This window comes from Aphelocoma coerulescens, chromosome 1, assembly GCF_041296385.1.
Source record: "Aphelocoma coerulescens isolate FSJ_1873_10779 chromosome 1, UR_Acoe_1.0, whole genome shotgun sequence".
NCBI classification, from domain to species: Eukaryota; Metazoa; Chordata; class Aves; order Passeriformes; family Corvidae; genus Aphelocoma; species Aphelocoma coerulescens.
The window spans coordinates 26,471,793-26,494,427 of NC_091013.1; the positions used below are offsets into that span (position 1 = coordinate 26,471,793).

Sequence of the window (22,635 nt, forward strand, 5' to 3'; positions counted from 1 at the left end):
TCCCTTCCTCCAAAATAAAAGGTGCAATTCAAAACTAAGCAAAACAAACCCCACGCTGCCTTGGGCTTTAAAAAAATAAAGAACAAAAAGAAGAGGAGCCTCATCCCCCCCGACTGAGAAATCCCGCCGAGGCTGTCACCCTGTCCCGGCGCTTCCGCTATTTCTGGGCAGGGTGAAGCAACGCTGCTTCAGTCTCACCCCGCCCGAGGGGTTGAAGACTTCGGCTCCCGTCCGTCCCGTCCGTCCCGTCCGTCCGTGCCGGGAGCGGCATCCGCGGGCGCGCCGCGCTGCCATGGCCGGGCGCCTGCTGCTCCTCCTGCTCTGCGCCGCGCTGCCCGCCCAGCTCCGCGCTCAGGGAGGCGGTAAGGCGGCTCCTTTCCCATGCTTTCGGGAGGGGGGATTCCCCCTTCCCAGCAGTCTTCGGGGGGAGGCAAGGGGCTGCCGGGTGAACGCCGGTGACGGTCAATGCTGCGGGCCGGCGGCGCGCACCGGCAGAGTCGCAGGAGCCGCGGCGGCGGGGAGGGGAAGCGGGCACCCCACGGCTCGTCTTCCCCGGCGGGTTCGGTTTCCACACGGCTGAAGGCTTATCAGCACCTGTGCCGACCCCGCACACCGGGGACAGGGCGCTGCTCGGGCATCTCGGGGATGGGGCAGGGAAATGGGATTGCCTGTCGTTCGCATCGGGAGGACAGCTGCCCTCGCAGCCTGAGATGCTCTCGTGTGTCAGGGGAAATCTGGCCAAGTCTTGGTTGGATGCATTTGGCCGTGGAGGGGCTAGGGCACAGGGGGGAACAGGTCCCGCTGCCCTCTGTGCCACCAGGGTCAACGCCTAAGTCCAAGGCAGCATCAGCAAGCGACTTTTCCAAAGTTGTTAACTCTTCCTTCAGTGAGTCAGACTGCTTGGGATTTAAAACAAGGTCTTTGGCATGTTTCTGGAATCCTGCTTCAGCTGACAAATGCCTCCTGCTCCTTGATGTCTCTAAAGAAGGAAGCATGGTAGAGAGCTTGGGAAAAGGAACGAGCAGCTTCAGAAGACTAATCGTCTAGGTCAAGTTTTCAAAAACATCCGCTTACGCGGGTGGCGTGAAGGCAAAGGAATATGGAGGTGATAACCCCACCGGCTGTGTCCTGTCACTTTCCTGTCACTGAAGAGAGCGATTTAAGGGCAAATAAGATAGTGGGTGAATGAACTAAGAGTTGCTGAGCTGCAAGTTAAAAACACTTTCTGTAAGCTTTCCTTGAGCCTTTTCAAAGTAAGTGGGGCTTCAAATTAGGCATGGGATTGCTTAATATAAATAACACAAATAGAATTTGTCTCCCTGTGGATGATCCACCAATTTCAGTGAAAGCAGAATAAGTCTCCTCTGTGCTCACTTGGAGGATATTAGGGTATATAATTACTATTAGCAAGTTTATTTATCATTGAATTCAACTGTGTGAAAAATGCTTCAGAAGGTATGTGCAAGCCTCCCAATGATCATAAGCCATTGTCCTTGAAGTCTCATCTGTAGGACACTCTTCCACACTCCAGCCTGTGATTGGAAAGTATATTTTCAATGTAAATTCCAGGTGGTAGAATTTGATTAAATGCCAGATTCCAAACTCTTCACACTTTCCTAGAACATATACTTTCTACAGGGCAGTTGGCAATTTAATGACTCCAGTGCTGTTTTTATTCTTCCTGCCTGGTAAGTTGTTCACACGTCACTGGAGAGTAATGCTGTTGTTCACACAGGCAAGTGCTTGAGATGAGTTTAATGTCTCTGATCCTCCAGTTTAAATCAACAACTACCTGAATCTTGAACTTGAAGGCAGGAAATTTCAGGCTGATGTGACACCAAGCTTTTCAGAAATAAAACAACTCAGCAAACTGACTTAAGGCTGTACTTTCTTGCTAAAGCTGATGTTCATTTACTTCTGCTCTTTGTAAAATTTTATAAGGTAGCTGCCTTAGCTCTCCATGCACATATATCAGGAAGGCAGGTACATTTCTACAGGCAGTTGGGAGGTGCTGTCGAGAGGGTAGGAAGATCCCAGGGCAGTGCAGTGGGATTTGGAGTGGTGAAGAGCCATAGAACTCATACATGGTCTTTTTCCATCTGTTAGAAGACTCATTGCTGCCTCTTGAGTGGTATTTAGTTTCTGCAACACAAGCCCATGGAGCAGGCACATACAACGTGGTGTTGCCTGGTGGTCAGCTTTAAAAACAAATCAAGGAATGTAATCTCCCCAGCATTCAGTGAAAGTCATTCTATTCAAAACTGAGTCTTGAGCAGGAGCAACAGTAATATAAGCCCTCACTGACAACCTGCATGTTCTTATTTTCAAGATTCAAAAGAGTAGGAGAGAACTTTGGGGGCCTACATTTTGTTCTGAGGCTACTGATTCTCAGAGAGAGACTGCTCTGAGAGATCCTGGGATGTATCAGCCTGTGTGAGGACTAACCTCACAGGTAATGTTGTGTACAGATACTGTGGTCTGTTTTGACTTTGTTTCTACTTCACTTATTTTTCATGACTCTTTTCCACCACCAAATGTTACCTGCCTGTATCATTTTTCTCTGCTATCTAGTATTCATCAAGAAAGAAAATGCTGACAAGTTCTTGGAAAGAACAAAACGTGCTAACTCTTTCTTAGAGGAATTGAAGAAAGGGAATATTGAAAGAGAGTGCAACGAGGAGCGCTGCTCAAAAGAAGAAGCAAGAGAAGCTTTTGAAGACCAGGAGAAAACTGTAAGGATGAACTAATATGAAACATAGGTCAATATATTTCCTGTTTTAAAATTACTATTCAAGTCCTTTGAGCTAGTCATCAAAACTCACAAGTTGTTCCGAATCACTTAACATGAAGAACACATAGTGACTGACTGTGGGTGGAATTGCTAAGGCAATTATCATCTCATAACAGACTTAACTTAGCTCTTGCAAGGCCAGCCCGTGTTAAAGCCTCCATTCTTTTACCTGTTCTGATCTATTTAATTGCCATTGAGAGTTTTTTGACCTTCAATGGCTTTATTGCTCCCAGTGTGGAAAATATGTTCACCCTATCTGTGTGACATAGCTGAGCGCCATGATTGTGGCCAAGGCAGTCCACAGGAAGTCTAAGAAGGCAAATGCTGACATGGGACTTCATGGGGGAATTTTACTGAACTTACCTCAAGCAGCTTTGCTTGTAATTTTGTAGCAGTCTTTATGTGAATTGAGAGAATATGTACTGTGAACAGTTCTTAAATGCCTCAATGTTGATTGGAATGAAGTTTGCGTGACTCTTGTGTCACCTGCCCTACCCCAATGGCTTGCTTAACTTTAGACAGAAATGTGATTTGTTCCCAAGTTCAAGGGAAAGTTAAAGAGATGGGGCAGCTGTGTGGCCTGGAATCAGTAGAAAAGGTGATATTGCAAACATAGACTGTAGCTATGTGGCTGTGTAGAACTGCTCTGAAACTGGAGCTAAGGCCAGATTCACTTCTCTTTAGCATTAATTGATGGCCAGAATATTCTTGGCCCTGAGGTGTCCTGGGTGGGGAGTTGCAGGTGCATCGCCAGTGTACTTCAGATCATGAATGTTGACTTACCTATAACAGAACCGGCACAGCCTGTTCTGCCTGGTGACCAGATGTCACTGCAAAGCACTGTCTTGGACATACAGCATCCTGCAGTCCTCAGTGCAGACAGAAAGGAGAACACAAATCAGACAAAATATTTTTAAATGTCAGGATCTGTGAGGTCCTGATTGATGGGAGTATGGGGTGGAGATCGAGGCTGAGAATTTGACATTACGGGAATATAAGTAAATTCAGTCAAAACTGGTGGAAAGATAGTTATGCAAGAAATCAAGTGGCTTATGCTGAGTGAGTCACACTGGGAAATCTCTAAGGAGGTTCAGGTATTTCTGAAAATGCATGAGCCTTGTTTCTGTAAAGCTGGGCACCATATGGATCATATGATTTTAAGTTATTAAATGGTAGTGGTGGGCTGCAAGGCACTGTATGTACCTATATTGTAAATATTTCTTTTAATAATTGTTAGCTGCAAATATCCCATGTATGAAAAGTCTAATTTTTTTCTGAGGATTCCAGTAATTCTTATCTAACGCTATTTCCTTTTATTACCCATTTCCCACACTTACCTGTAGGAGGAATTCTGGAACATCTATGTAGGTAAGAAACAATCTGTGTTTGTTTAGAAGATTAAGCTTCCTTATTGCAAGGTTTGAAAGGATGCACTTCTTAAGTAACCCCTTCTTGCTCCCTTGCTTCCTCTCTTTTCCCTCTGGGACACCCTCACATTTTTTCCTCTGAAAAAGGAATTTGATTTACTGCCTGCTGTTACTTGAACCCAATTGCTTCATTTGAAGGTAAGGTTCAGCAGTCTCCAGTTGCTGGGCTGACCTTTGTCCTCTCAAAAAAAGAGCAGTGGTCCTTTGCATGCAAAGGACAGTGAGAAGCAGAAACTCTGTGTGGGACTGCCAGATAGTTTTCCTTCAGAGGGGCATCCCCAGATGGGTGTTTTCAAGATGCAAAGAGTCACAGATAAGGATGTCTCTTAAATGCCATAACCAACACAAAATTAAATTGCATTGCACAGTCACTTGCCACTTTCCTGTCACCTTCCATGCCAGAGTGTTATAGAGTATTTTGTGGGATGTGTTTTTTACAGAACTGTTTGGTATTCAAGGAAAATATGCCAGTAGATCAGCAGATACTACCTAACAGTCTTTTCTGGCTTTTTATCTAAATATGTGAGTTTTATTTTTTAGGATTCTAGTATTTGTAAGTACTGTGTGGGGACAGATTTTTAATGTATTAGTGTTTGATAACGTGTTCCCCAGAAAGTATATGTCCAGTTTGCACACTAGGAGGAGTACCTCAAATGTTGACCAAAGACAGCTCAGCTTTGTCTTTTGGAATCTGCAGAAAAACCAAGACAGTTGCCATGAAGAAGACACAGACTTTCAGAATCCTCTAAGCAGGGGATGAACTCTGCAACCTACAGACTGAAATTTCAAGGAAACCCTGTGTCAGTGTTACAGTAAACAGGATTGGAATATTTCAAACCATTTTCTCATGAGAATACAAGCAGCAGAATATCAGTGCCAGTGCTCTTAGCAAAAATGTCAGTTTTCATACCTTTTAAACCACAGCCCTCAAATGCTTAATGGGTGTTCAGAAGTATTGAAAACCACAGCTACGTTCAGCCAAGTTACTAGAACAATTTGTTCATGCTTCCTTTCTTGTAGGGGATTCTGCAATTTGTGCAATATTGGTATAAAACTCATTACCACAGCTGCAACTACAGGGTAGAGTAAGACTAAATAAGTGTGTTTTCTAACACTAGGATGCTGCTTAGGTAAGACCACTACAGAATAGAATGCTATGGCACTGCAGAGGAGGAAGAAACCAGAAGTTATGATGTAGGCCTTGAATCTGTCTTTTTTTTTGTTAATGTTGGTCTTGCCTTCCCTCTGGAAGGGACATCAGTTTCCAGAGCCTCCATGGCTGGAGCATTTGGAGAGCTATTGGTTTTGGCCACATGCAGGTAGAAAAGGGATCTTAATGTAAGGGTGCAGGACACAAAGCCCAGTAATTGTTCCCTGTGGCAGACAAAGCTGCAGCAGATGAGATCACAGTCCAGAAACACCACACAGGGAGCATGCTGCATCCTTAGGATGAGTAGTTTATTGCATGTTGTTTCCACTATAGGCATTGCTGTTTCAGGGGCTCCAAAGAGGGGCAGAACACATGGTGAAATAGGAGGATAAGATAATGTTATCTAAAGCAGAAAATTATTGAGCACCACTTTTCTGGATATCCTGCATTTTATATGAAATAGTACAGAAAGTATAAGGAAATGCAAGAGGCCAGAAGTTCAATATCTTTAGGCAGTAATTGCAATGTAGAAATGTCCTCTTCTCTTACAGGCTTCACTGTATATATATGCTGACCACAATTACAGTGTCACAGAATATTCTGATTTGGAAGGACCCGCAAAGATCATTGAGTCCAGTCCTTAAGTGAATGTCCCATACAGGGATCAAATCCACAACCCTGTCCATATTAGCACCATGCTCTAACCAACTAAGCTAATCACTTTACCTTCCCACAAAAAAATGTTTGTGTACACACCGTCATAGAGTGGCCACCAAAAAGAGATTGCAAAACTGAGGATATGTAGATGAATCTTTGCAGGTTAGGAATGATTGCATTTATACTGTTTGTTCCATCTGGAATGTGGCAGCTCACAGGACCTATCTTTTAAAAGGAAGGATGAAAGATGGCTTAAGAAAACTAACAGCCCTTCTGTGTTCACTGAAAATGCTTGCACACTTACAACAATTTGGGTTTTGGTTTGTTTTTGTAGACGGGAACCAGTGCAGCTCAAATCCTTGTCACTATGGTGGCCACTGTAAAGATGGAATTGGTTCCTACACCTGCTCGTGCTTGGATGGTTATCAAGGCAAGAATTGTGAATTTGGTAAGTTTCTGCTTTAGAGAACTGTGGTGGTGAACTTCCCAGGGAGCTTTACAAGGAGGCATGTTTTGCATGGAGATCCTTCCTGAGTCTCGCTTCTGTGGCATAGAGCTGCCACCATGACATTGCCACTGGAGGGGGTATCATTAGCCCAGAAGTAAGAGTGGGAGTGTGGAACTGAAGTTCAGTCACAGGACCAAGGTGGGTGATGAGGAGTTGAGTTTTTTAGGGCAGGAGGGAGGATTTACACGATTATGTTCTCTGTTAGTGGTTTGTTCATTCTTCCCCTGACAATTTGTCTCTGCTTTTCTAAGCTCACCATGCCATGGCCACTGAGCCCACTTGGACTTGGCAAGTACTTTTTGTGTGCTGGAGGTGGCTGCTTTCTAAGGCACAAGCTGATGTTCAGCGCTCATGTTACTCCTGAAAGGTGCTTCAGGAGCTTGGCAGATGGAGATAAAGATCCCTTTTAAAGAGTGTGTTTTGTTTTGGAGAACTCCCAGACCTTCTGTGAAGTCAGTGTTTATGTACACTTTTTCTCCCACCATCTCTTTTATAGTCATACCAAAGTTCTGCAGAATAAACAATGGAGACTGTGAGCAGTTCTGCACTGTCAAAAGAGATGGGCCGAAGGATGTATTGTGTTCCTGTGCAGATGGGTATGTTCTAGCAGAAGATGGCAAACACTGTGTCTCAAAAGGTAAGAAGTCACGAGATAAACCAATAGCAGTGGTGGTGAGGCTTGTTTCAGTGTTGAGGAATGTCTTGGTTCATAGCTGAAGAATGTCTTTTGAACCACCAGTATCCTACATGACATAGACTCAGCAGTGAGGCCAAGTGATTTGTATTTCCAAAGCCTCCCATTTGTGAGGTGCTGTGATGGATTGGATCAAAGTCTAGGTGATATGGACTTTTTGCAAGGTGCCTCTAAACAAATTACCAGAGTAAATTACACTGTTTTCAAGAGAAAATTAATTGCAGTAATAACTCATTTTCTTAAATACGTACATGCATATCAAATAGCAGCCTGCAGAACATTTCTTTTCAAAACTTTTCTTATTATAGAAACTGACAACGTAAGACAGTTAAAAGTAGTGCTACTTACACCTGTACATTTTTGCCCTGTTACAAGAAGACTGGTCAGAGGTGTCAAACATAGCCTCATGATGTTGTTCTTTACAGCCTTTATAAAAATAAGAAATTCCTCTTTTGAGCCATGTTACTTCACTCTGTTTCCTTGATGCTTGCAAGAAGTTTTCACTTATGGTGGTATTTCTCTCCATCTTCAATTTTAGCATTTTTTTCTTTACAGTAAAATACCCTTGTGGAAAAGTTTTTGTGACAAGGAAAAAAAGGTCTGTTCTTTTACCCGCTGACTATAGCAATGGAACGAGTGATCAAGAAGGCCTCCCCACAAATGAAACAAGCACAGAGGAGGACTTTGTAATTACCACAGAAAGCCCAACCCCTCAGCCTGACAACAGAACAAACAGCAGGAATCCAAATGTCGATACCAGGATAGTAGGTGGGGATGAGTGTCTTCCTGGCCAGTGCCCGTGGCAGGTAAATGGTCGGGGTTTTGCCCTGCATGTAGTCAGAGCGTGTCTCTGAGGGAAGGGGAGCAGTGGCTCCTTCCAGCTGGTTGGCCATGTCACATGCCAGTGGCAGCGAGACGTAGCTGAACTGTGTGACCTTGGGCAATTGGATGTGCTGTTCTGCAAACTGCAGCCTCACAGTGTCAAAACAAAAGGCTTTGTGCCATTTTAGACCAGAGAGGATTTTGGGGTCATGCTGGCCTCCCAGGCCATTTTTGCAGGTTACATTTTGGTTCTGTCTGAGACCGTCCACTCAGGCAGCACCCCCGAGAGCGGGGTGATAAAGCAGATAAAGCAGGCGTTTTGCTTGACAAATACACCCTCAGTCTCAGTTTTACTCTTGAGTTTGGACCAGCCAAAATGAATTCCTGTATTTGGGACATTCTTTGGGGAGGTAAGTCCAAGGGGTGAGGTGATCCAGAGTCTGCACTCCGCGTGCTCAGTCAGTCAGGGCCCTAAGGGACATTACTCAGCATTGGAAGTGAGGTAACATGGAAGCCAAATGTTAACTTCACAAGAAGACAGTTGAGACTCTGTAGCAGTAGAAGTCAATCTGTGGCCTCTGCACGTGTGAATGCAATATTAGGGAAGACCTGGAGGGCCACGTACATGTTGCAGTAAGAAGCATCTCTGTGGTGCACAGAGAAAGCAGTTACCTGTGTATAGCTGATCGCCATTCAACTGCACTTCTTCCTTCTGCCCTTACCCTTTTTGCTTCACAGGCTGTTCTGTTAAACGAGGAAGGAGAAGAGTTTTGTGGTGGAACTATTCTGAATGAAAATTTTATACTTACTGCAGCTCATTGCATAAACCAATCCAAAGAAATCAAAGTTGTTGTTGGTAAGTGATTATTTAATTTACTCCTGTGAGGTGGGAGTATCTGTTGTGCCTAACCTTCTGTGCTCTAAACCTCCCATGAGATGCACTCGTGATTCATTAAGGTTTGTTACCTTTTTGCTGCTTTCTGTATTGTCTTGTTATTGTGAGCATCCTGCTTTGTAAGAACAGGGGCAGCTGATGTGGAAGGTGATAGTGGTGCCTGTTGTTCTTCTCTGCCAGCTAGGTGGAAGTGATTAAGGTCAAATGTTCTAGAAATGTTGGCTATCAATGTGTTCAGCAGAGCAGTGCTTCTGCAGGAAGCTTATCATTCCCAGTGCTTCTGAAGCATCCACATTTGTTCCTGCAGGAACACTCAGGAAAGCTATGGCCCATTGAATAGAGCACAAAAGAGCAAACTCAGATTTATCATTGCTTCACTTTTGAGCCAGGACACAGGATCAACCCAGCTTTATCTTGGCACTGTTGTAGTCTTGACCCAGACCACGTGCTCTTCTCTAAGCCAGGCTCAAGCTCCTGCAAGTGCTTCCACACAAAGTTGCATTAGTCTAGCTGAATCAGCTTGTGCTTTTATGTGAACTGGTACAAAAATCTCCATAGACCAAATCTCAGGACCAAAGCCAATCCAGTTGCCGCTAAGAAATATTGCCATACCTGTTTACAGTTTCCTTGTGTGGTCTAAGGCCTTGGGCCAAGTGCTCAGAATGAATGTGCTACTCTCTTCCTCTGTCAAGGTTGTTCTTAAATTCTTATACTTTCTGCACATTATTGACCCTTTTAATACTCTTGTACAGGTGAAGTGGACAGAGAGAAGAAAGAACAGTCTGAAACAATGCATACTGTGGACAAAATATTTGTTCACTCTAAATTTGTTGCTGAGACTTACGATAATGACATTGCCTTGTTAAAGCTGAAGGAACCTGTCAGGTTTTCGGAGTACGTCGTGGCAGCGTGTCTCCCCAAAGCAGACTTTGCTAATGAAGTTCTGATGACCCAAAAATCTGGGAGAGTTAGCGGCTTTGGGCGTGAATTTGAAGGCGGACGAAAATCCAAAAAACTGAAGGTGCTTGAAGTCCCCTATGTTAATAGGAACACTTGCAAGCAATCCACTAACTTTGTGATATCTGAGAACATGTTCTGTGCTGGTTATGACACAGAGCAAAAAGATGCTTGCCAAGGAGACAGTGGTGGCCCCCATGTGACCAGATATAAGGATACTTATTTTGTTACTGGGATTGTTAGCTGGGGCGAAGGATGTGCAAGGAAAGGCAAATATGGTGTCTATACCAAGCTGTCCCGGTTCTTGCGTTGGGTAAAAACGGTCATGAATATGTAGAGGTGGTGTGTCCCTTGATCCTTGTGTTAGCTGCCAAGGTGCAGGATGGGAAATGGAAACTTTTTTTGCCCCGCATCTGCTAAGCCCATTTTGGGATCCGATTCCGTGAAGTTATGGTGCTGCTTCCATTTGTATTATTGCTGGCTTTAAAGCACATCTCTGTGGACTGTGGTGGTGTTTGGAGCTGGTTGAATGAGGGAATTCCCCCAAACCAAATGTCTGCTCAGTGGGGTCTTTGGCTTCTTTTAATTATTTTTCAATGGCCATTTTGGTGCCTGTCTGTTGACACAAGTGCTCCTACCAGAGGCTCCTAAACATGTTATGAACATTCACTAGTCATGATGAAAGCAGAAAGGACAGGACTCATTTAATCCTCATACTGCAGCCACCTGGCTCAGCAGGGAGTTTGTCCTTACTGGAGTTGTTTAGCTTCTACCTTTAGATGTGTTCAGAAGATTAAGGGAGCGGGGGATCTTGCATGGCAAAAGCTAAGACACAACTAATTTCTCAAAGTGTGATGCTAAATAACCACATGTGCCACAAAATGGCCTGCTCAGATCACAACCAGCTCATTATAAAGGGGTTTTGCTTTATAAGGATTGTGCTTCACTTCAGTTTAATTTGAACACTCTGCTCGTCAGAAAAAATATATGTGCATGGTCACTGTTTTCTGTATCTTGTTCTGGATTTTGTATGGCTGACATTTGGAAAGCTCCTTGCACGCGTATTGTTCTAGGTGTTTCTGTTAGGTGTGATACTGATGTATACCAGCATTTGAAATAAAACATTCTTCCTTTTTGTTGTTGTTTTTTGGGTTTTTTGTCCTAACAAGCCCAGCCCCATCAGCCCCTATCCATTGTGTGCTCTCCCCATAACAAACCATCCTGGTGGGTTTTCCAAGGCTCCTGCAATCTCTAATGCTCCCCTCTTCTCTGAGGAACTTCATTAGATACCTGCTACTTCTTTCTCAGGGTTAGAGCTGGTGCTGGTTCATTTCATGTAGCAGGTGCTGTGAGCAAAGCAGGCTGACAAACTCAAAATACAACTCTGCAAACAGCAAGTATTGCTGCAGTCAGCACTAACTGTGGGCAGGGAGGTGAGTGGGCAGGTCAGTTACCCCAGCGTGATGGTCTTGACCTCTGTAACTCCTCAGTGGGCTTGCTTCAGTGTGTATTCAGCAATGTTTGTTCCCTGAGTTCTTCTGTGCCCTGGATTCCTGTTCAAATTCTTTGTCCCTCTTGTATTCTGCCTTGTGCTCAATCAGGGTGAAAGATCCCTCTTCAAGGGAAAACCTGAGGTCTGGGTCCTACCCAAATCCTATTTACATACTCTTGCTGAGGGCTTTCTTCTACTTCAGTGGAGCTTAAGGACTGAAGCAAAACACAGACTGGGCTGCAATGGTGCTGAGGCAGCCAAAGGCATCACTTGATGGCCATTGCTCTTTGTGTGCCAGCATCTCTGCCATGCTGAGAGGACATGAGTGAAACCTCTGCTTGCCTCTGGGCCTCCTGTCAAGGGCCTGCAAGAAAAGGCAGAATTCAAGCACGCTTTTTTTTAATGTAGACAAATGATTTGGGAGTAATTTCACATAGCAAAATTTGAACAGATTGCAAAATCCAGGAAAGGGGTACAGCACACAGCTGCTTAGTATACTGGTGGATTTTAAGATACCAGAATTCGTCCTGACAAGCAGCCACAGCTGGCTTAGGCAAAAGCTGACGTGTACTCCATGCCTGTACCAAGGATGGCAGGCGGAGAGGTTCTAAGCTACCATCTAGTGCTCATGCTTCTTCTACCTTCAAGGAAAAGCCAGTTCTGAGACTTCAGGGAAGAAAAGAAGGATGGTAAGTAAGCCCTGTGACTAGAGAAGCCCTGCAGTAGATTTTCCCAGGAGGGCAGTGAAGCCTCTGATGCCAGTTGTCTTCCAGAGTGGGAGATGTAAGTAGCTGTCAGGTGTGCAGCCCAATGGGGGCTGCCCTAAGGAACAAATGTGGGCAAGCTGCCCTTTGTTGGGGTATCCTACAGTATGGGAGAAAAAACACACTGCAGCAGGCTCAGTGTCCAACGGGAAGCAGCTTCCCAGATAGCTCCTTCCCTGGAGCCTTGGCAAACATGCCAAAATTATAACAGAGGTCAACTTGACCCCCTGTTGTCTCAGTAGGCTGGACTGGGTGACCCTGGAGGTCTCTGCAGCCCCTGTTTTCTGTGTTTCCAGGTGAGCAATGCAAGCAAAGTGTCACTGTTAGGATCATGCCTTTGTGACCTGCACTAGCATGGTAAGAACAAGCTTCCTGTGTACTGCTCCCTGGCACAGGTGACTCACCCTGCAGGATTGTCTTCCATAGGCTGACTCCCAGAGCACTCCCAGCCCTGTCAAGAGCTGTCCCCTTGGAGCGGTTTGACCAAGAGAAAACAGCACATAAAACCCACCACCCCCCAACATTCATAATAAGATGGAAATGGATGAACCTGGGGAAGTGTGCTCTGTCCGGGTGCTTGTGATGGAGCTGGTGGGTAACATCTGGGCAATGTGCTTGCCAAGGCCTGCAAACTTTGTGCCCTGATCTGCTCCTCTCTTCTTGGGTGCCTTCCTGCTTTGGCCCAGCTTGCAGGAGGCACAAAGCTCTGTTTCTGGTTGTTCTGCCTTCCCTGGGACAAGGGCAAGAGCCACATCACTTACTCTAGCTCCTTGCTGCCCAAATAGTCCAGCTGCCTTAGGGATGCTTTGTCAAAATTTCCAGAGGAAAGCCTCCTAGAGGTGCTCTGCCAGCACAAAGCCATCAGGGTGGCACTGCTGCAGCACACTCACTTTTTTTTTGTGTCTTAACGCTGTGCCGTGGTGACGGTGAGTACAGACTTTGCTCCTAGAGGCTTTGTTTTCTCATGAGTGAATGACCTTTGCACCGTGGTGTTTCTCATTTAGCAGCTGCCCCAGAGCCCTGCTGAGAAAGCGGTGGGTGATGCGCAGAGAGCTTGGAGGATGGGCATGGCAGGTCATCGCGGGACAATGTGGCTTCTTCCCGTTGTCCTCCTTTTCCTTCAGATGATGCAGACAGGTAGAGACGTTTGCTTTAACTTGGCTTTGTGCTGCTTTGCCTAAACCACACAGGTAGTTGTCAATATTTTTGCTTTGCAGGGCAGGGGGCATGAGTGAACAGCCAGTAGCTTTGCTGTCTCACCCACCTTGGTTCTTTTTGCCAGCTGCAGTGTAATGAGATCCAGGGCTCAGGCACATGGGGAATACCATTTTGGACTGTGTAAATTATGGGGTCAGTATGTCAACATGTAGTGTTTTCAAAAGCACAGCACAAGTAATGGGCTATTTTTCATATTCTCAAGAAATGTGATAATTAAATAATCCTTACTTTCCATTTGTAAGCTGCTGGGGGACAAAATGATACCCACCATATTTAACTGTGCAGAGGGGAACAAGAACCCTACCCCATTATTCGCTCTGATTTTCTTAGTTGCCACACAAACATCACATCTGTACTTGATAAAATAAATTGTCCCAGCTATTCTAACCCTGCTCCAAACAGAAGTAGAACAGGTGGTAAAATATAGAAATTTAAAATTTGTCTTGTCTAAAGCAATGAATTATTAAGCAAGGGTCACTTTGCTGGATATCCTACTTTTTATGAAACAGTGCATCCCAGAGAACACATGTGAGGGGGGAACACCTTTTTTGGAGCAGAGCACGAAATGGGAAAGACCATGTCAGTCAGTGAGCATCAGAAAAGGAATGAGATGGGGTGGGAGAAAGGCTGCTGCATGAAATGTGTCTCCAAATGCAGAGTTACCTCCCTGTTCTCCACGTAACTGAGTTTATGAGATATGTGTGGCTGGGGCCCTGTAGTCAGGTCAACCAGTTGTGGCCGGGAAAGGAAGAAAGGCTGCAGAACTTAAGACACCAGCACAGATGTGGGCAGTGTGAAGTGAGAGGTAATAACTTGAAGCTCAAGCTCGTACCTCAGTGGATACAGTGGGGAAATTTTGGTGCTCTAAGCAGTCCAAAACAGAAGTTTTGCCCCCTTGTGTGAATTTAGCAGGGTTTTGTAAAGTTTGGGGGTTTTATTATCTTCTGTTTAATATACTGGAATGTGTGTCAATAAATGAACAGCTCTGCAGACAAAAGACATGCACAAGGCCTGAGATGACCTTTAATGAAACAAAAGTTGATGGTTTTTAGCCAGTAGTCACAATGTAGAAATGTCCTGTCTGGTTTTACAGAATTCACTGTAAATTATGTAGACTCTGACCACTATGTATAACTTTACCTTCCCACAAAAAAAATGTTTGTGTACACACCGTCATAAAGTGGCCACCAAAAAGAGATTGCAAAACTGAGGATATGTAGATGAATCTTTGCAGGTTAGGAATGATTGCATTTATACTGTTTGTTCCATCTGGAATGTGGCAGCTCACAGGACCTATCTTTTAAAAGGAAGGATGAAAGATGGCTTAAGAAAACTAACAGCCCTTCTGTGTTCACTGAAAATGCTTGCACACTTACAACAATTTGGGTTTTGGTTTGTTTTTGTAGACGGGAACCAGTGCAGCTCAAATCCTTGTCACTATGGTGGCCACTGTAAAGATGGAATTGGTTCCTACACCTGCTCGTGCTTGGATGGTTATCAAGGCAAGAATTGTGAATTTGGTAAGTTTCTGCTTTAGAGAACTGTGGTGGTGAACTTCCCAGGGAGCTTTACAAGGAAGCATGTTTTGCATGGAGATCCTTCCTGAGTCTCGCTTCTGTGGCACAGAGCTGCCACCATGACATTGCCACTGGAGGGGGTATCATTAGCCCAGAAGTAAGAGTGGGAGTGTGGAACTGAAGTTCAGTCACAGGACCAAGGTGGGTGATGAGGAGTTGAGTTTTTTAGGGCAGGAGGGAGGATTTACACGATTATGTTCTCTGTTAGTGGTTTGTTCATTCTTCCCCTGACAATTTGTCTCTGCTTTTCTAAGCTCACCATGCCATGGCCACTGAGCCCACTTGGACTTGGCAAGTACTTTTTGTGTGCTGGAGGTGGCTGCTTTCTAAGGCACAAGCTGATGTTCAGCGCTCATTCCTGAAAGGTGCTTCAGGAGCTTGGCAGATGGAGATAAAGATCCCTTTTAAAGAGTGTGTTTTGTTTTGGAGAACTCCCAGACCTTCTGTGAAGTCAGTGTTTATGTACACTTTTTCTCCCACCATCTCTTTTATAGTCATACCAAAGTTCTGCAGAATAAACAATGGAGACTGTGAGCAGTTCTGCACTGTCAAAAGAGATGGGCCGAAGGATGTATTGTGTTCCTGTGCAGATGGGTATGTTCTAGCAGAAGATGGCAAACACTGTGTCTCAAAAGGTAAGAAGTCACGAGATAAACCAATAGCAGTGGTGGTGAGGCTTGTTTCAGTGTTGAGGAATGTCTTGGTTCATAGCTGAAGAATGTCTTTTGAACCACCAGTATCCTACATGACATAGACTCAGCAGTGAGGCCAAGTGATTTGTATTTCCAAAGCCTCCCATTTGTGAGGTGCTGTGATGGATTGGATCAAAGTCTAGGTGATTTGGACCTTTTGCAAGGTGCCTCTCAGTGAGGCCTCTCAGAGTAAATTACGCTGTTAACAAGAGAATCAAAAATTTAGACTCACAAAATATCCTGCTTTGAAAAGGATCCTCAATGATCATCAAAGTCCAGCTCCTGGTCTTTTACTAGACTGCCCCAAGAATAGCTCCATGTGCCTGAAAGTGTTGTCCAAACACTTCTTGAAGTCTGTCAGGTTTGGGGCCTTGACCATTTCCCTGAGGAACCTGTTCAAGTGCACAACCACCCTCTGGGTGAAGAACCTTTTTCTAATATCCAACCTAAACCTCCCCTGACACAACTTCCTGCCATTTTCTCAGGTTTCTTCACGGAAAGGGCTGTCCAGCAGTGGAATGGACTGCTCAGGGAAGTGGTGGGGTCACCATCCCTGGAGATTTTCAAGAAACAACTGGATATGGCACTTGGAGCTATAGTCTGAGTAACAAGGTAATGATCTGTCAAATGTTGGACTCAATGATCTTGGAGGTCTTTTTCAGCCAAAAGGATTCTGTGATTCTGTGATTCTGTGTCCTTTCCCTGGTCACCAGAGAGAAGAGATCAGTGCCTGCCCCTCCTCTTCCCCTCAGGAGGAAGTTGTAACTGCAATGGGGTCTCCTCTCAGTCTCCTCTTCTCCAGGCTGAACAGACCAAGTGCCCTCAGCCACTCCTCACACGGCTTCCCCTCAAGGCCCTTCACCATCTTTGTCGCCCTCCTTTGGACACTCTCTAAGAGCTTTATATCTTTCATATATTTAGACACCAAAACCTGTACATGGGACTCAAGGTGAGGACACATTGAGAAAAGTGATCACAGTACGATCTCCTTTACATAAACACTTACGGGCCATATGAAAGAGCAGCTCGCAAAAAAATTCATACTTCAGATTGCAGTTAAGCTTATCAACTAGTAAGTGAAGAGATTGGGTAATGATGATTAGCATTATGTACATATGGACAATTTTGTTTTACTTCAAAATACCACAGGGGAGGGGTAAGTCAACCATTTAGACATCATGTCAGGTTTTATATCCTTTATAGCTAATAGTAAATTGCTGTCATTAGCCATATTATTCCTAAAATAAAGCACTTCACCCAGTTTCCAAATTAAGAACATTTTATTAAGAGGAACTACATGAATATATCAACATAAATAATTGAAGATGATGTATTAAGTACTTTCAATACATTGTCATGAGATGGAAGGTGAAGTTTCATGATGAGAAGACAGCATTCATTTTTCAAACCATATAGTTTTTCCTTTGTTGCATGTGCCAAGACTTTGCTATTGTTTGGAAAACAAGGAAGCTGCACTATATGTTGTGAGATGGTATTTCCAAGAAGTTTCTTCTTGTGCTGGTGTTCCCCCCATCTCCAATTTTAATGTTCTTCTCTTTACAGTAAAATACCCTTGTGGAAAAGTTTTTGTGACAAGGAAAAAAAGGTCTGTTCTTTTACCCGCTGACTATAGCAATGGAACGAGTGATCAAGAAGGCCTCCCCACAAATGAAACAAGCACAGAGGAGGACTTTGTAATTACCACAGAAAGCCCAACCCCTCAGCCTGACAACAGAACAAACAGCAGGAATCCAAATGTCGATACCAGGATAGTAGGTGGGGATGAGTGTCTTCCTGGCCAGTGCCCGTGGCAGGTAAATGGTCGGGGTTTTGCCCTGCATGTAGTCAGAGCGTGTCTCTGAGGGAAGGGGAGCAGTGGCTCCTTCCAGCTGGTTGGCCATGTCACATGCCAGTGGCAGCGAGACGTAGCTGAACTGTGTGACCTTGGGCAATTGGATGTGCTGTTCTGCAAACTGCAGCCTCACAGTGTCAAAACAAAAGGCTTTGTGCCATTTTAGACCAGAGAGGATTTTGGGGTCATGCTGGCCTCCCAGGCCATTTTTGCAGGTTACATTTTGGTTCTGTCTGAGACCGTCCACTCAGGCAGCACCCCCGAGAGCGGGGTGATAAAGCAGATAAAGCAGGCGTTTTGCTTGACAAATACACCCTCAGTCTCAGTTTTACTCTTGAGTTTGGACCAGCCAAAATGAATTCCTGTATTTGGGACATTCTTTGGGGAGGTAAGTCCAAGGGGTGAGGTGATCCAGAGTCTGCACTCCGCGTGCTCAGTCAGTCAGGGCCCTAAGGGACATTACTCAGCATTGGAAGTGAGGTAACATGGAAGCCAAATGTTAACTTCACAAGAAGACAGTTGAGACTCTGTAGCAGTAGAAGTCAATCTGTGGCCTCTGCACGTGTGAATGCAATATTAGGGAAGACCTGGAGGGCCACGTACATGTTGCAGTAAGAAGCATCTCTGTGGTGCACAGAGAAAGCAGTTACCTGTGTATAGCTGATCGCCATTCAACTGCACTTCTTCCTTCTGCCCTTACCCTTTTTGCTTCACAGGCTGTTCTGTTAAACGAGGAAGGAGAAGAGTTTTGTGGTGGAACTATTCTGAATGAAAATTTTATACTTACTGCAGCTCATTGCATAAACCAATCCAAAGAAATCAAAGTTGTTGTTGGTAAGTGATTATTTAATTTACTCCTGTGAGGTGGGAGTATCTGTTGTGCCTAACCTTCTGTGCTCTAAACCTCCCATGAGATGCACTCGTGATTCATTAAGGTTTGTTACCTTTTTGCTGCTTTCTGTATTGTCTTGTTATTGTGAGCATCCTGCTTTGTAAGAACAGGGGCAGCTGATGTGGAAGGTGATAGTGGTGCCTGTTGTTCTTCTCTGCCAGCTAGGTGGAAGTGATTAAGGTCAAATGTTCTAGAAATGTTGGCTATCAATGTGTTCAGCAGAGCAGTGCTTCTGCAGGAAGCTTATCATTCCCAGTGCTTCTGAAGCATCCACATTTGTTCCTGCAGGAACACTCAGGAAAGCTATGACCCATTGAATAGAGCACAAAAGAGCAAACTCAGATTTATCATTGCTTCACTTTTGAGCCAGGACACAGGATCAACCCAGCTTTATCTTGGTACTGTTGTAGTCTTGACCCAGACCACGTGCTCTTCTCCAAGCCAGGCTCAAGCTTCTGCCAGTGCTTCCACACAAAGTTGCATTAGTCTAGCTGAATCAGCTTGTGCTTTTATGTGAACTGGTACAAAAATCTCCATAGACCAAATCTCAGGACCAAAGCCAATCCAGTTGCCGCTAAGAAATATTGCCATACCTGTTTACAGTTTCCTTGTGTGGTCTAAGGCCTTGGGCCAAGTGCTCAGAATGAATGTGCTACTCTCTTCCTCTGTCAAGGTTGTTCTTAAATTCTTATACTTTCTGCACATTATTGACCCTTTTAATACTCTTGTACAGGTGAAGTGGACAGAGAGAAGAAAGAACAGTCTGAAACAATGCATACTGTGGACAAAATATTTGTTCACTCTAAATTTGTTGCTGAGACTTACGATAATGACATTGCCTTGTTAAAGCTGAAGGAACCTGTCAGGTTTTCGGAGTACGTCGTGGCAGCGTGTCTCCCCAAAGCAGACTTTGCTAATGAAGTTCTGATGACCCAAAAATCTGGGAGAGTTAGCGGCTTTGGGCGTGAATTTGATGGTGGACAACTCCCAAAAAAACTGAAGGTGCTTGAAGTCCCCTATGTTAATAGGAGCACTTGCAAGCAATCCACTAACTTTGTGATAACTGAGAACATGTTTTGTGCTGGTTATGACTCAGAGGAAAAAGATGCTTGCCAAGGAGACAGTGGTGGCCCCCATGTGACCAGATATAAGGATACTTATTTTGTTACTGGGATTGTTAGCTGGGGCGAAGGATGTGCAAGGAAAGGCAAATATGGTGTCTATACCAAGCTGTCCCGGTTCTTGCGTTGGGTAAAAACGGTCATGAATATGTAGAGGTGGTGTGTCCCTTGATCCTTGTGTTAGCTGCCAAGGTGCAGGATGGGAAATGGAAACTTTTTTTGCCCCGCATCTGCTAAGCCCATTTTGGGATCCGATTCCGTGAAGTTATGGTGCTGCTTCCATTTGTATTATTGCTGGCTTTAAAGCACATCTCTGTGGACTGTGGTGGTGTTTGGAGCTGGTTGAATGAGGGAATTCCCCCAAACCAAATGTCTGCTCAGTGGGGTCTTTGGCTTCTTTTAATTATTTTTCAATGGCCATTTTGGTGCCTGTCTGTTGACACAAGTGCTCCTACCAGAGGCTCCTAAACATGTTATGAACATTCACTAGTCATGATGAAAGCAGGAAGGACGGAACTCATTTAATCCTCATACTGCAGCCACCTGGCTCAGCAGGGAGTTTGTCCTTACTGGAGTTGTTTAGCTTCTACCTTTAGATGTGTTCAGAAGATTAAGGGAGCGGGGGATCTTGCATGGCAAAAGCTAAGACACAACTAATTTCTCAAAGTGTGATGCTAAATAACCACATGTGCCACAAAATGGCCTGCTCAGATCACAACCAGCTCATTATAAAGGGGTTTTGCTTTATAAGGATTGTGCTTCACTTCAGTTTAATTTGAACACTCTGCTCGTCAGAAAAAATATATGTGCATGGTCACTGTTTTCTGTATCTTGTTCTGGATTTTGTATGGCTGACATTTGGAAAGCTCCTTGCACGCGTATTGTTCTAGGTGTTTCTGTTAGGTGTGATACTGATGTATACCAGCATTTGAAATAAAACATTCTTCCTTTTTTGTTGTTGTTTTTTGTTTTTTTTGTCCTAACAAGCCCAGCCCCATCAGCCTCTATCCATTGTGTGCTCTCCCCATAACAAACCATCCTGGTGGGTTTTCCAAGGCTCCTGCAATCTCTAATGCTCCCCTCTTCTCTGAGGAACTTCATTAGATACCTGCTACTTCTTTCCCAGGGTTAGAGCTGGTGCTGGTTCATTTCATGTAGCAGGTGCTGTGAGCAAAGCAGGCTGACAAACTCAAAATACAACTCTGCAAACAGCAAGTATTGCTGCAGTCAGCACTAACTGTGGGCAGGGAGGTGAGTGGGCAGGTCAGTTACCCCAGCGTGATGGTCTTGACCTCTGTAACTCCTCAGTGGGCTTGCTTCAGTGTGTATTCAGCAATGTTTGTTCCCTGAGTTCTTCTGTGCCCTGGATTCCTGTTCAAATCCTTTGTCCCTCTTGTATTCTGCCTTGTGCTCAATCAGGGTGAAAGATCCCTCTTCAAGGGAAAACCTGAGGTCTGGGTCCTACCCAAATCCTATTTACATACTCTTGCTGAGGGCTTTCTTCTACTTCAGTGGAGCTTAAGGACTGAAGCAAAACACAGACTGGGCTGCAATGGTGCTGAGGCAGCCAAAGGCATCACTTGATGGCCATTGCTCTTTGTGTGCCAGCATCTCTGCCATGCTGAGAGGACATGAGTGAAACCTCTGCTTGCCTCTGGGCCTCCTGTCAAGGGCCTGCAAGAAAAGGCAGAATTCAAGCACGCTTTTTTTTAATGTAGACAAATGATTTGGGAGTAATTTCACATAGCAGAATTTGAACAGGTTGCAAAATCCAGGAAAGGAGTACAGCACACAGCTGCTTAGTATACTGGTGGATTTTAAGATACCAGAATTCGTCCTGACAAGCAGCCACAGCTGGCTTAGGCAAAAGCTGACGTGTACTCCATGCCTGTACCAAGGATGGCAGGCGGAGAGGTTCTAAGCTACCATCTAGTGCTCATGCTTCTTCTACCTTCAAGGAAAAGCCAGTTCTGAGACTTCAGGGAAGAAAAGAAGGATGGTAAGTAAGCCCTGTGACTAGAGAAGCCCTGCAGTAGATTTTCCCAGGAGGGCAGTGAAGCCTCTGATGCCAGTTGTCTTCCAGAGTGGGAGATGTAAGTAGCTGTCAGGTGTGCAGCCCAATGGGGGCTGCCCTAAGGAACAAATGTGGGCAAGCTGCCCTTTGTTGGGGTATCCTACAGTATGGGAGAAAAAACACACTGCAGCAGGCTCAGTGTCCAACGGGAAGCAGCTTCCCAGATAGCTCCTTCCCTGGAGCCTTGGCAAACATGCCAAAATTATAACAGAGGTCAACTTGACCCCCTGTTGTCTCAGTAGGCTAGACTGGGTGACCCTGGAGGTCTCTGCAGCCCCTGTTTTCTGTGTTTCCAGGTGAGCAATGCAAGCAAAGTGTCACTGTTAGGATCATGCCTTTGTGACCTGCACTAGCATGGTAAGAACAAGCTTCCTGTGTACTGCTCCCTGGCACAGGTGACTCACCCTGCAGGATTGTCTTCCATAGGCTGACTCCCAGAGCACTCCCAGCCCTGTCAAGAGCTGTCCCCTTGGAGCGGTTTGACCAAGAGAAAACAGCACATAAAACCCACCACCCCCCAACATTCATAATAAGATGGAAATGGATGAACCTGGGGAAGTGTGCTCTGTCCGGGTGCTTGTGATGGAGCTGGTGGGTAACATCTGTGCAATGTGCTTGCCAAGGCCTGCAAACTTTGTGCCCTGATCTGCTCCTCTCTTCTTGGGTGCCTTCCTGCTTTGGCCCAGCTTGCAGGAGGCACAAAGCTCTGTTTCTGGTTGTTCTGCCTTCCCTGGGACAAGGGCAAGAGCCACATCACTTACTCTAGCTCCTTGCTGCCCAAATAGTCCAGCTGCCTTAGGGATGCTTTGTCAAAATTTCCAGAGGAAAGCCTCCTAGAGGTGCTCTGCCAGCACAAAGCCATCAGGGTGGCACTGCTGCAGCACACTCACTTTTTTTTTGTGTCTTAACGCTGTGCCGTGGTGACGGTGAGTACAGACTTTGCTCCTAGAGGCTTTGTTTTCTCATGAGTGAATGACCTTTGCACCGTGGTGTTTCTCATTTAGCAGCTGCCCCAGAGCCCTGCTGAGAAAGCGGTGGGTGATGCGCAGAGA

The 22,635-nt window shown here is 45.1% G+C and overlaps 2 protein-coding genes across 2 annotated transcripts; both read left to right on the forward strand.

Moving 5' to 3' along the window:
* The first annotated feature begins 204 nt into the window (after positions 1–204).
* Positions 205–11,037, forward strand: F10 (coagulation factor X). The gene is made up of 8 exons (XM_069004385.1): positions 205–362; positions 2,572–2,732; positions 4,135–4,159; positions 6,360–6,473; positions 7,030–7,170; positions 7,783–8,033; positions 8,788–8,905; positions 9,697–11,037. The coding sequence occupies exons 1-8, from the start codon at positions 293–295 to the stop codon at positions 10,236–10,238; spliced, it is 1,422 nt and encodes a 473-aa protein (XP_068860486.1). The 5' UTR covers positions 205–292; the 3' UTR covers positions 10,239–11,037.
* Positions 11,038–13,146: 2,109 nt separating this feature from the next.
* Positions 13,147–20,462, forward strand: LOC138104976 (coagulation factor X-like). The gene is made up of 6 exons (XM_069004411.1): positions 13,147–13,294; positions 14,782–14,895; positions 15,447–15,587; positions 17,208–17,458; positions 18,213–18,330; positions 19,122–20,462. The coding sequence occupies exons 1-6, from the start codon at positions 13,219–13,221 to the stop codon at positions 19,661–19,663; spliced, it is 1,242 nt and encodes a 413-aa protein (XP_068860512.1). The 5' UTR covers positions 13,147–13,218; the 3' UTR covers positions 19,664–20,462.
* The last annotated feature ends 2,173 nt before the right edge of the window (positions 20,463–22,635 follow it).

Bases quoted from the DNA above. Each gene is read 5' to 3' on its own strand.
- LOC138104976 (XM_069004411.1), top strand. From the start codon at position 13,219: ATGGGCATGGCAGGTCATCGCGGGACAATGTGGCTTCTTCCCGTTGTC. The intron at 14,896-15,446 runs GTAAGTTTCTGC...TCTCTTTTATAG, and splicing joins AGGCAAGAATTGTGAATTTG to TCATACCAAAGTTCTGCAGA. The intron at 18,331-19,121 runs GTAAGTGATTAT...ACTCTTGTACAG, and splicing joins AGAAATCAAAGTTGTTGTTG to GTGAAGTGGACAGAGAGAAG.
- F10 (XM_069004385.1), top strand. From the start codon at position 293: ATGGCCGGGCGCCTGCTGCTCCTCCTGCTCTGCGCCGCGCTGCCCGCC. The intron at 2,733-4,134 runs GTAAGGATGAAC...ACTTACCTGTAG, and splicing joins TTGAAGACCAGGAGAAAACT to GAGGAATTCTGGAACATCTA. The intron at 7,171-7,782 runs GTAAGAAGTCAC...TTTTCTTTACAG, and splicing joins CAAACACTGTGTCTCAAAAG to TAAAATACCCTTGTGGAAAA.